Genomic DNA, 13,316 nt, shown 5'->3' on the forward strand with positions numbered 1-13,316 from the left:
CAACACCCAGGAGCTCCTACAAATGGTTAGACTCCTTTATTGTAGAAGAGCCGTTATGGTAAAAGACCATTGTGGTACATTTTTTTTTTAATCAAGCAAAAATCAAAACGAAAGACCACTTTAATCTATATAAAAGGACAAAACTAATAAATTTAAAAGAAGCTTCAACAATTATAAATGTGTTCAGTATACTTGAAACAAAAAGAGAAATTGTATGGTTTTTATGAATTATAAAGAGAAATTCCCTACAGTGCAAAAGTCTTAAAACTGCTGTATTTAGGTTATATGCTACTTGGATGTCAGAATATATTTTTATGATGTTTGTGGCAAATTATTTTTATATTTGTCACTAAATCCTATGTGGCTTCTCTTCTTCCACATTTTATTTCATTTCGCTATTTTCGTTTTGACAAAAATTTACATTTATGAAAAGAAATAGCATGAAGAGGAACAAGCAATAACAAATTTGGCAAGGATGTGGAGAAAGCAAAACTGTCATACAGCCACTTTGGAAAACAGGAAGTTCCTCAAAATGCTAAACGCAAAGTTACCATAGGAATCAGCAAGTCCACTCCAAGAGAACTGAAAACATGTGTCCAAACAAAAACGTGCACAAGAATGTTAAAAGGTGCATTGTTCCTAAGAGTCAAAAAATAGAAACAATCTAAACGGCCATCACCTGATGAACAGACAAACAAAATGTGGTATATGCATACAACGGAATACTATTCATCAATAAAAAAGAACAAAGTATGAGAGAAAGATGTGGCAGTCTGCTTCCATAAAGATCACAGCCTTAGAAACCCTATGGGGCAGTTCTACTCTGTCCTATAGGGTTGCTATGAGTAGGAATTGACTCGAGAGCAATTTTTTTTAATGCATAATTCAATCTTGGGTTTTACTCTAAAGCTTAGATTTTAAAATGCAATCTTATCTTCAAGTTCATTGAAGTTGAGTAGAGAAAAGATCACTTCAATGTCACCATCCATCCCATCTAAATATATCATATGCAAACATTTATTCGTTTACACCACAATGTTATCTATGTATATAGTATTGACCATTACGGAAATCAAAAAGTCGTGATGCTTGCCCTCAAGCAGGTAACAATATATAGCAAACTTGCAACCTATGGCTTCTTGGCCAAATCCAACCCACTGCCTGTTTTTTGTTTGTTTGCTTGTTTGTCTTTAAACAATGTGTTATTGGAACACAATTATGCTCCTTTGTTAACGCATTGTCTAAGATGATTTTGCTCTACAATGACCAGTTTAGTAGTTGGTACAGAGACCATGTATGCCCACAAAACCTGAAATATTTGTTACCTGATCCTTTGCAGAGAAAGTTTGCTAACCTTAGATATAAAGGAAAATAAGTAAATAATTGAAATTCAATTGGTTTAATGCAGGTATCTGTATATATAGGTGGTATAACTTTCCCATTCCACTACTGAGATTTCCTGAATTATCTCCCAAGATACTAACCCACTAACCAAACCCACTGCCTTCAGGTTGATCCTGACTCAAGCAACCCTATAGGATAGAATAGAACTGCCTCGTAGAGTTTCCAAGCAGCACCTGGTGGATTCGAACTGCCGATCTTTTGGTTAGCAGCCGTAGCACTTAACCACTACACCACCAGGGTTAATTGCACTCAAATTCCTGTCTCAGGATTGCTTTGGTTAAATCAAAACAAAAACAATGGCTACCGGAGGTGGATTCCTAGCAAAGACACTCTCATTATGGCATTCCAAAACTGGATCACTGGTGGCCATTGGTGGTGTTAAGTTAGGGGGTGAGAACTCTCGGTATAATAAAATATCTCTAGTATTAAGACACTCATATGTTGTGAATCTGGATAGACTGAACATATAAGGGTTCGTACTGGGCTGTGCAATCATTCTGGTACTTGAGAAATACTGTAGAAATGATAATTATGAAGATAATTAGAAGATGCTAACTGAAATTGGGGAGCCCTGGTGGTGCAGTGGTTAAGAGCTTGGCTGCTAACTAAAAGGTTGGTGGTTCAAATCCACCAGCCACTCCTTGAAAACCCTATGGGACAACTCTACTCTGTACTAGAGGGTCACTATGAGTCAGCATCATATGAGTCAGCATCGACTCGACAGCAAGGGGCTTTGTTTTGGTTTAACTGAAATTAAAACCCTGGTGGGGGACAAAAAATGACAGACTTAGATCAGCCAACACTTAACTCAGATAATGCTGTGGCTGTGTTTAAAGAGAGCTACCTCCCTTGAAACCAGTCAACTCTGAAATATCACACCCTGAATCTTATCTTGAAGCTTTGGGCGAAAATCTACTTCCGGTACTGACATCTCTGGAGAATCGTTCTGACTACCATAGTATTACGGATTGAATTGTGTCCCCAAAAAATGTGTCAACTTGGCTAGGCCACATTTCTCAGTATTGTATTATTGTCCACCATTTTGTCACCTGATGTGATTTTCCTATGTGTTGTAAATCCTGCCTCTATGATGTTAATAAGACAGATTAGAAGCAGTTATTTTGATGAGTCAGGACTCAATTCATAAGATTCAGTTGTGTTTTAAGTCAATCTCTTTTGAGATATAGAAGGGAGAAGCAAGCAGAGAGATGAGGGATCTCATACCACTGAGAAAGACAGGAGCAGAGCACATCCTTTGGACCTGGAGTCCCTGCACAGAGAAGCTCCTAGACCAGGGGAAGATTGATGACAGAGCCAACAGAAAGAGAAAGCATTCCCCTAGAGCTGACACCCTGAATTTGGACTTCTAGCCTACTAGACTGTGAGAGAATAAACTTCTGTCTGTCAAAGCCAAGATAAAAGAATGAAGTACTGGTATGTGCCGCAACAGGGATGAAACTTGAAAACATTATGCTGAGTGAAAAAAAGCCAGTCACAAAAGAAGGCATTTTATATGATCCCCTTATATGGAATGTCCAGAATAGTCAAATCTATAGAGGCAAAAAGTAGATTAGTGGTTGCCAGCAGCTGGAGGGGAGTTTAGAGGGTAGGGGAAGTGACTGCTAAGAGGCGTGTAAACTTTTTGGAGTGCTAAAAATATTGGAGCCCTGTCTGATAGTACAGTGGTTAAGAGCTACAGCTACTAAACAAAAAGTCAGCAGTTCATATCCACCAGCTGCTCTTTGGAAACCCTATGGGGCAGTTCTGTTCTGTCCTATAGGTTCGCTATGAGCTGGAACCGACTCCACAGCACGTAACAACAACAACAAAATATTCTGATACTAGATTGTGGTGATGGTTGCACATCTCTGTGAATATACTAAAAACTATGAAACTGTACACTTTAAATAAGTGAATTTTATGGTATGTAAAATGTATTTTTAAAAAGCTGTAAAAAACAAAAAAGCACACAGAGTTCCCATTTACTCTTCACCCAATTTCCGGGAATCTTAAAGCCTTACATAACCATAGTGCAAATATTGAAACCAAGAAATTAATGTTGATATGATACTATTAATACTATTAATGTTGATACAATAATTACCCTACAGATTGTATTTGAATTTCACCAATTGTCCCACTAATGTCCTGAGAAAGAGAAAATCAGCCCCCGCCATCCAGGAGCTGGCCTGGTGTTACGAGCAAGTCTTTGGTGTTACTGCAAACTGGCCTGGCACTAACAGGGGTCTTGGTGTTCTCCTGTTGCACATAAACAGTTTTTCAGAGTGCCAACATCATACAAGGCTTCTCTGTGACTATGATGGATCAAGAAAAAACAAGAGCACTCCATAATCATATCTGAAAACACATAAACCTTAAAGATGATCCAAGCCACAAAGTACCAAACATCCCCTTTTCCTGGCTCAAATTAGTGAGTGCTGCTTGTTTACCTGTTACAGCTTTACTCAAATCTTCCCTCCTTGTAGATAAGATTTTGTATGATATCCAACCATAGAATTGTCCCCACTTTCTGACAGCACCTCCACTTCCTGGCACTCTACTCCAAATTACCCAACCAAAGCCTAAATTCTATAAGAAGTTCTTCCTAACACCCCCTTACTGAGATACCCCACAGTTCCCCATGGTGTGCTTAGCAAATGGAAATTTAAATGACTAGGCTGTTACATGACTGGTCCAAGATCACACTGTTTAGGAAACCAGGATTTGAGCATACATTTTCTCACTCCAAATCTAAACCATATTTCATGACCCCACACCCCCTTTCATAATGGAGAGAAATTAGGACTAACCTAACAGAGTGTACTTCATAATAAATTTCCCTGGAATGTACTGCTGGGTTTGTCCCTATCATGTGGTAGGAGACTGTCAAGCCAGCACTGCCAAGGGGTACAGGCACAGAGGAAAATCTGAAGTGAAGGGACCATTTGTATTAGCTCATGGATAGTTACAGATATTTTATTCTAAGGGTTGTAATCCATTACAAATAACATTCTGTTGGTCAAATTGAGCCCCCATTTCCTTACCAACTCAGTAAAAATAATAATTCCTATTTTGCAGGACGATTGTGAAGATTAACTGGACAATGTGGGTCTAGTGTAATGCTTGAGTTTTTGTCAATAAATGTTTACGAAAATTATCGAAAGACATTTTCTTGCTCTATTTTTGTACATTATTGCCACCCTTATAATTTGTTTGATTCTTTATTGTTCACAGACTTTATCTCATTTAATACTCTCATTGAGCATGTGAGCGGGTAGGTCAGAAACCACTTCCATCTTAGACTAGCAGATAGAAATTTAAACGACTAGGCTGTTACATGACTAGTCTAAGATCACATGGTTTAGGAAACCAGGATTTGAGCAAAGATTTTCTCACTCCAAATCTAATCTGTGTTCCATAACCCCACACCTCCTCACATGATGGAGGGGAATTAGGACTAACCAAACAAAACTTACTTCATAATAAACTTCCCTGGAATATACCACTGGGTTTGTCCCTACCATGTGGCAGGGGGCTGTCAAGCTAGTGCTGACAAAGTGGTACAGGCACTGGGTAAACCTGCAGTGAAAGGCCAGCATGGATGCAGGGAGGTTGGGGAGGAGCTGTAAACAAAAACTCGTCCAAAACAAAAGGGAGCATGAACAAGGAGAAACGGGGTGAATGAGCAGAAAAGCCTTGTTGTGGTTAGTTGACGGAGTCGATTCCGACTCATGCTGACTCTGTGTGTGCTGATTAGAGCTGCTCCGTAAGGTTTTCAAGGTTGTGACCTTTCAGAAACATGTGTCCAGGCCTGTCTTCAGAGGCATCTCTGGGTGGGTTTGAAATGCCAATCTTTCAGTTAGTAGTCGGGCACTCAGGGGCTGGTGCAATTACAGAGAAGCCTGATTTCTATAATTCCCTACTTCCAACCACTATCACAGGGTGATTATTTGTCTCTTTACGTTGTATGAAAATAGGGAGACTGTCTAGTAATAGGGTGTGAACAACCATGTTCCACCTCCCTAACCCCGTTGAGGCATCTGTTTTTCTTACCAGTTCAGTGAACTCCTTCGCTCCAGGGGAAACAAAGTTCTTCAAAGATCAACAAGCAACTCGATTTAAATGGCCTTACTTTACAAGTGAAACAGAGTGCTTCAAACATGGGCTTTCAAGAGGAACTGCAAGGCTACTTATACCGATTTTTTTCCTTTTCAGGCCATAGCCTTTTCAGACCCTGCATCGAAAATGCAAGCTCAGCCACCTACGGTAATTATGACTCAACCTGTGACTGTCCCTGTGGCCCAGACCTCAAACTGGCAGACAGGCATTTGTGATTGCTTCAGTGACTGCGGAGTCTGTAAGTACGTGGGAAACGTTACTCCGTAACTGACATTCAGGTAAATTACCGCTGGCCAAGACCTTTCTCCTCTCCTCCCTTGTTGTGTAGTAAAAATTCCTAACCTACAACAGGCACCCTGCAGGCCAGCAATGGTATCTTTAACAGAAGAAGCTGCTACCATACCGTACTGTACTAATTATAGGGTGATTCTTCACCAGCCCTTCAAAGAGTAGTCTTTCTCCAAAAATAATTTTTGGAATTAAGATGGCAGTCAAAGAGTTGATTGATCCTAACAATGAAAAAGACTAATGCTTATAAATAGGCCTTAAATTATATTAAGAGACATTTGAACTTTAACTTGATATTTTTTTAATTTAAAAAATAAGACTGTCCTTGTTACACATAAATTAAACTCATTACTTTATAGTTACATCATACCAAGTACACGAGGGAAAGTTTCTTCCATGGTTTCAGCATGAGCTCAGAGAAAAAAATAGCTGAATTTATGTTTGGGATTTTTAACAAGCCTGAGGATAAAGAATTCTAAAGACTCTACCCAACTGACTCAAGAGGAAATAGAAAGTCTCAACAGACCCATGACAAGTGAAGAGATCAAATCAGTGACCAAAAACCTCCCAAAAGCAAAAACAAAGGTTCTTTATCAGATGGCTTCACTGGGGAATTCTATCATACATTTTGAGAAGAATTGGTACCAAACTAAAAAAAAAAAACAACCCAGTGCCCTTGAGCCGATTCCGACTCACAGTGACTCTAAAGGACAGAGTAGAACTGCCCCATAGAGTTTCCAAGGAGCACCTGGTGGACTCGAACTGCAGACCCTTTGGTTAGCTGCCATAGCACTTAACCACTATGCCACCAGGGTTTCCGTATTTGCACCAGTCTTATTTAAATTCTTACAAAAAATAGAGAAGGAAAGAATACTCCCTAATTCAGTCTATGAAGCAAACATAACACTGATACCAAAACAAGACAAAGACACAACAAGAAAAGAAAACTACAGGCCAATATGGCTTATGAATATAGATGCAAAAATCCTCAACAAAATACTAGTGAACAGAATCCAACAGCATATTAAAAGAGTCATACAGCATGACCAAGTGGGATTCATTCAGGAATGCAGGTATGGTTCAGCATTAGAAAATCAATCAATGTAATACAATGCATTAATAGAACAAAGAAAAAGAACCACCTGAGCATCTCTATGGATGAAGAAAAACCATCTGATAAAACTCATCACCATCTCTGGATGAAAACTCTAACGAAGATTGGAACAGAAGGGAAATTCCTAAATATGATTTGGGGCATATATGAAAATCCAACGCCCAACATTATACTTAATAGAGAAGGACTGAGAGCTTTCTCCTTGAAATCAGTAATAAGACCAGGTGCCTTTTCTCACCACTTCTATTCAATATCGTATTAGAAGTCCTAGTCAGAACAATAAGACAAGAAAAAGAAATAAATGGTGCCTAGATTAGAAAAGAAGTGGAGTTATCTCTATTTGAGAGTGATATGATCCTACATATAGAAAATCCCAAAGAGTCCACAAGAAAACTTCTAGAGCTAATTGAGGAATTTAGCAGAGCTGCGGGGTACAAGGGCAACAAACAAAAATCAGTTAAGTTTCTAAGCCAGCAATGAGAAACCTGGAAGGGAAATTAGGGAAACAATTCCATTTACAACAGCATCTAAGAGGATAAGATAAACCAAAAATCCAAACCTATTGTCGTTAGTCCCTTTCTACTATAGCAACCTTATAGGACAGAATAGAACTGCCCCATAGGGTTTCCAAACAGCAGCTAGTGGATTCAAACTGCTGACCTTCTGGTTAGTAGCCAAGCTCTTAACCACTGAGTCACTAGGGCTCCAGAGGATAAAATAACTAAGAATAAACCTAACCAGGGAAATGAAGGGCTTATACAATGAAAACTATAAAATACTGCTGAAAGAGATTAAAGAAGACTTAAATAAATGGAAAGATGTTTCATGTTCATGGTTGGGAAGACTTGATATTGTTAAGTTGTCAATATTACCCAAAGAGATCTATAAATTCAATGTAATTCCAACCAAAATTCCTACAACCTTCTTTAGAGAAATAGAAAAACCAATGCTTAACTTTATATGGAACGGCAAGTGGCCCCAAATAGCTAAAACAGAGTTGAAAGAAAAGAACAAAGTAGTAGGATTCACACATCCTGATTTTAAACATACTAATATTTTATACAGCTACAGTAATCAAAACTGCCTGGTACTGGTGTAACGATAGACACATAGCCAATGGAATAGAATTGAGAATCTAGAAATAAACCCACACATCTATGGTGAACTTATTTTTGGCAAGGGTACTAAGTCCATGCAATGGGAAAAGAAGAGTCTCATCAATAAATGGCACTGGGAAAATTGGGTTTCCACATGCAGAAAAATGAAATACCATACACCTCACACCATACACAAAAACAAATTCGAAATAGATTAAAGAACTAAATGTGCAAACTAAAACCATAAAATTCTTAGAAGAGCGAGTAGAGGTAATGCTGTCGGCTTAGCTTTTAACGATGGATTATCTAATATAATAACGAAAGCACAAACAGCAAAAGACAAAATAATATAATGGAACCTCATAAAAATTAAAAACTTTTGCTCATCAAAAGACTTTACGAAAACAGTGAAAAGACAAGCTACCAACCAGGAGAATATCTTTGGAAATCATATACCCAACAAGAACCTAATAACCAAAATATGTATAAGATTTTGACAACTTAACAACAAAAAGACAACCCAATCATAAAATGGGCAAAAGATTTGAAAAGACATTTCATCAAAGAGGACATTCAAATGGCCACCAAACACATGAAAAGACACTCAGTATCATTAGCCATCAGAGAACGCAAATCAAAACCACAATGAGATAGTTAAGATGTAAAACAAAACAAAACAAAAAAAATGTTGTCAAGGATGTGGGGAAATTGCAACCCCTAACCCATTGCTGGTCGGAATGAAAAATGGTACAGCCATTGTGGAAAACAGTGTGGCTGTTCCTCAAAAAACTAAAAATAGAACTACCATCAAACCAAATCCATTGCCATGGAGTCAATTCCAACTCACAGTGACCCTACAGGACAGAGCAGAAATGCTCCATAGAGTTTCCAAGGAGCACCTGGTGGATTCGAACTGCCAACCTTTTGGTTAGCAACCACAGCACTTAACCACTACATCACCACGGTTTCCATATGACCCAGCAATTCTACTCCTAGCTATATATTCAAAAGACTTGAAAGTTGAGATTCAGACACATCCCGATACACCAATGTTCATTGCAGCACTATTCGCAATAGCCAAAATGTGGAAATAACCTAAATGCGCATCAACAGATGAATGGATAAACAAAATGTGGTTAATACATACAATATAATTCTCAGCCAGTAGAAGAAATGAAGTCTTGATACATGCTACGTACAATATGGATGGAGCTGGAAGACATTATGCTAAGTGAAATAAGTCAGTCACAAAAGGACAAATATTGAATGACCTCACTTATATAAAAAGACAAGAAAAGACAAATGTATAGAGAACAAAGTTTATTAGTGACTACCAAGAGCAGGAAGTAGGGGGGAAATGGGTTAAGGGTGATGGAAATACCACACAGATTAAGGGTAGGATTGCACAGCTGATTACTGTAATTGCTGCTAGTAAGTTGTACACCTGTAAAAAGCTAATTTAGCAAAACTTGTGTGATAGACGTACTTACAACAACAGCAAAGAAAAAGAAAGAGCAGCTGTTGAGGCTGTTATGTACAACCCAAAACCTCATGGGATTTGGTTTCTTGGTTTAGAAGTTTAGGGTCATGGCTTCATGGGACCTCCCAGTTAATTAGTCTAATAACATGTTTAGTGCCTCTGTTCAGTGCACAGTGCCTGGGGTTTTAAAGGCCTGCAAGCGGCTATCCGAGGCACAATAATCAGTGTCTATTCACCTGGACAACAAGAGTAAGGACAGTCAGGAATAAGAGGAGGATACGGAATCTGTGGCTATTTGTCTCCATGAATAACTGGATGGCGCCCATCTACTATCACTGAACATTTTTATCAAAGACTCCATAGAAGAATTCTGACAAAAAGGGGGAAATGCAGAACAGAATTTTAAATTCTCATGACTCCTGACTTCCTGGAGCCATGAAGGTTGGATGAACCGCTGAAACTATTGCCCTAAAATAATCTTTAAACCTTAGACTAAAAATATCCCCTGACGTTTTCTTAAAACCAAACAACAGTTTAGCTTAACTAGTAAAAATGTCTGCCTTGAGCATTATGCCTCTCTTAAGAACTATCTATATGGGATCAAATAGGCAACAGCAACTTGAAAGATTAGACAGGAACCTTAAGGACAGTGAGTTCATGTTAATGGTGGCAGAACAACTCAGGAGGGTGAGAATGGTTGCACAACTTGAAGAATGTAATCAGTATCACTAAATGGTACATGTAGAAACTGTTGAATTGATGTATGTTTTGTTGTGTAAAGTCTCAACAACGATAACAAAATAAACAAAAATACATTTAGTGAAAAAAAAGAATTCTACATGCAATTTTCTCATCATTGGGAAAAATACCTCTGACAGTGCTTTGCTGTATTTTAATGAGAACTCTGTAAGTGGGATCTCTCTAAGAGAACTCTCTACATGAGCTTGGGGGAAAGAAAGTGTGGGGGTGAGACGGAGGTAACAGGAAGGATCAAGATGCTAAGTTCTCAAAAACAGCCAAGAAATGAACAGAACTGCCTTTAAAAATTTGCTCTGAGCTTTATTTGCCTGTCTTAAGTCTTATACAAGAAAAAAAAAAAATTTATCTCTAAGTTATTGATGAAATTTGAAATGAATGGCATTGATAATTACATTGAGAAGCAATAAAACAAACACACCCATTGCTGTTGAGTCAATTCCAACTCATAGTGACTCTATAGAACAGAGTAGAACTGTTCCGTAGAGTTTCCAAGGAGCACCTGGTGGATTCGAACTGCCAACGTTTTGGTTTACAGCCAAACTCTTTTTTTTTTTTTTATAATTTTTATTGTGCTTTAAGTGAACGTTTACAAATCAAGTCAGTCTCTCATACAAAAATTTATATACACCTTGCTATATACTGGGTTATATACTCCTACTTGCTCTCCCCCTAATGACACAGCACACTCCTCTGCAGTCTCTATTTTTGTGTCCGTTCAGCCAGCTTTTGACCCCCTCTACCCTCTCATCTCCCCTCCAGACAGGAGCTGCCCACATAGGCTAATGAGTCTACTTGGTCCAAGAAACTCGCCCTTCACCAGTATCATTTTTCATCCCATAGTCCGGTCCAATCCCTGTCTGAAGAGTTGGCTTTGGGAATGGTTCCTATCTTGGGCTAACAGAAGGTCTGGGGGCCGTGACCATTGGCGTGCTTCTAGTCTCAGTCAGACCATTAAGTCTGGTCTTTTTACTAGAATTTAAGGTCCGCATCCTACTGCTGTCCTGCTGCCTCAGGGGTTCTCTGTTGTGTTCCCTGTCAGGGCAGTCATCGGTTGTAGCCAGGCACCATCTAGTTCTTCTGGTCTCAGTAACAGCCAAACTCTTAACCACTACGCCATCAGAGTTTCCTTGAGAAGCAATACCCAAGGAAAAAAAAAAAAAAAAGCAATAGAGAGGAAAAATTACCCAAGAAATGGAAGAATCAGGTTTGTTTATTTGCTCTCGTTGCCTTACAGGATGGCCTGGGGTGATGACTTATACTCAGGATATCACCTCAGTATCTGCAAATCATAGTGATAGGTAGACATTAGCAAAACTTTCTAAAGATGAACACTTTAATTCTCCCACCTCTAGTATTATACTCAATGAAGTGAATGTACAGGTTCTAACACAAGCTTAATTGCTTCATGGCATGCTTTGTTAAATGGAGATGTGACCAAATAATTCTCCCCTCTAAAAAAGTTCGATGGATCCTTGTTACTTTCATAATAAACTCTGAGCACTCTCAGAGAATCTTTATCATCTAGTCCCCACCTTGCTCGCCCTACAGCTCACCTCCATCCCATCGCGGGGCTCCAGCCCTGTTGAGCACTAGCCATTGCCTGGGCTTGCCAAGCTACCTCACGGAGGTTCTTTTCCCTTTTTCGATCTGTAAAACTCTTAATCCTTCTTCAAGATTCAACTCAAACAACATTTTCTACTCAAAGCCTTGAAGGCCCTATTTCTATGGGTGACCCCTTGACATCTTAGGCAGATTTCTGTTGTTTTTTTTCTAGATTTCTGTTAGAGAACTTTTATTATTCTCTGTCTTCCCTACTAGTTTTCAGGCAAGGGTGTTGTCGGCACCTAGGATAATGTCTGGAACATGGCCATGTTTCAGTAAATCACTGAATAAGATGGATGAAGGCAGCACTATGAAAAGAATGACATACTTTCCAAGGTTCAGTCATTCCTGAATTGATTTACTGGGGAGAAGGGTAAAAGCTGGTGTAAAGTAGAACGAAAACAGTGAAAATTGCCTTGGCAATAGGTTATGTGGCAAAGACCCCATAATTTGTATTGCCATTCATGAAGCAAACTAACTTTCAGCTGTGGTGGGACAGAGTAGAATAACTTGTACCCTTTTTTTTCATGTGTGCAGGTATATGTGGCACATTTTGCTTCATATGCCTTGCATGTCAAGTTGCAAGTGACATGAATGAATGCTGCCTGTGTGGAGCAAGCGTCGCAGTGAGGACCCTCTACCGGACCCGATATGGCATCCCTGTGAGTCACTTCCAACATTATAGCATTCAAATATGCAACCACACTCAAAATGGCTGTTATAAGCATGGAGGTCACTTGATGGTGTCCTTCATTTTGAATTTGATCGTTATTTCCTGGGATGTGCAACCTCTGGTTATGTTACCTCCTTCTAGGTTTCTGTTGAAAACTCTAGAATATAAACTCTCATATTTGAAATGTATATCATACAATGGAAGAGGAGTATTCAGAACCTACCATGCGCTGTGTGAATTTCATGTTACCTCTCTTAATTCTCACACCATCCCTATAAAATGGGTGTGTTCACTGTATTTTACAGATAAAGACATTAAGGTTTTATGAGGTAGAGTATCTCTCCCAAAGATATACACTAGGAGCACAGTCAGTTTTCACTCTGACTTTCCATACACACAACTTTTGTTACACCATAAGCTTTACTTTATGTAGTAGGGGAACAAATGAATATACAGAATTTTTTTAGGAACACCTTATTTTATTCCACTGAATTTATTTTATTTTTTCATTTGAAAATATTAGTTTTTTAATTACAAAGGAACAATACATTATGTACATAATATTAATGACAAGTTCAAACATACAGAAGTATATAAAGTAAAAATCTAACCTCTCTACACCCAATTCTACTTCCCAATGATAAGCATTATTAATAATCTGATGTGCATCTTTTCCTTTTTTTCCTACACCTATCCCTATTTTTTTTTTTTTATCCCCATTAACCCATTGCCTTTGAGTCGATTCTGACTCATAGTGACCCTATAGGACAGAGTAGAGCT

At 38.6% G+C, this 13,316-nt stretch overlaps 2 protein-coding genes across 5 annotated transcripts in view; both read left to right on the forward strand.

Annotated features, from left to right (window-relative positions):
* Positions 1 to 13,316, forward strand: part of HELQ (helicase, POLQ like) — a 508,107-nt gene that overhangs the window by 440,191 nt on the left and 54,600 nt on the right. The window lies entirely within an intron of this gene.
* The window catches only part of LOC126077021 (placenta-specific gene 8 protein-like), a 224,258-nt gene that overhangs the window by 5,193 nt on the left and 205,749 nt on the right, over positions 1 to 13,316 (forward strand). For all 4 annotated transcript variants that reach the window (XM_049885900.1, XM_049885899.1, XM_049885898.1 and 1 more), the window contains exons 2-3: positions 5,620 to 5,761; positions 12,401 to 12,525. In XM_049885900.1, coding sequence (XP_049741857.1) covers positions 5,650 to 5,761; positions 12,401 to 12,525 — 237 coding nt within the window. In that variant the 5' untranslated portion in view covers positions 5,620 to 5,649. The remainder of the gene's footprint in view (positions 1 to 5,619; positions 5,762 to 12,400; positions 12,526 to 13,316) is intronic.

The sequence above is a fragment of the Elephas maximus genome, chromosome 5, assembly GCF_024166365.1.
Source record: "Elephas maximus indicus isolate mEleMax1 chromosome 5, mEleMax1 primary haplotype, whole genome shotgun sequence".
Taxonomy (NCBI): Eukaryota; Metazoa; Chordata; class Mammalia; order Proboscidea; family Elephantidae; genus Elephas; species Elephas maximus.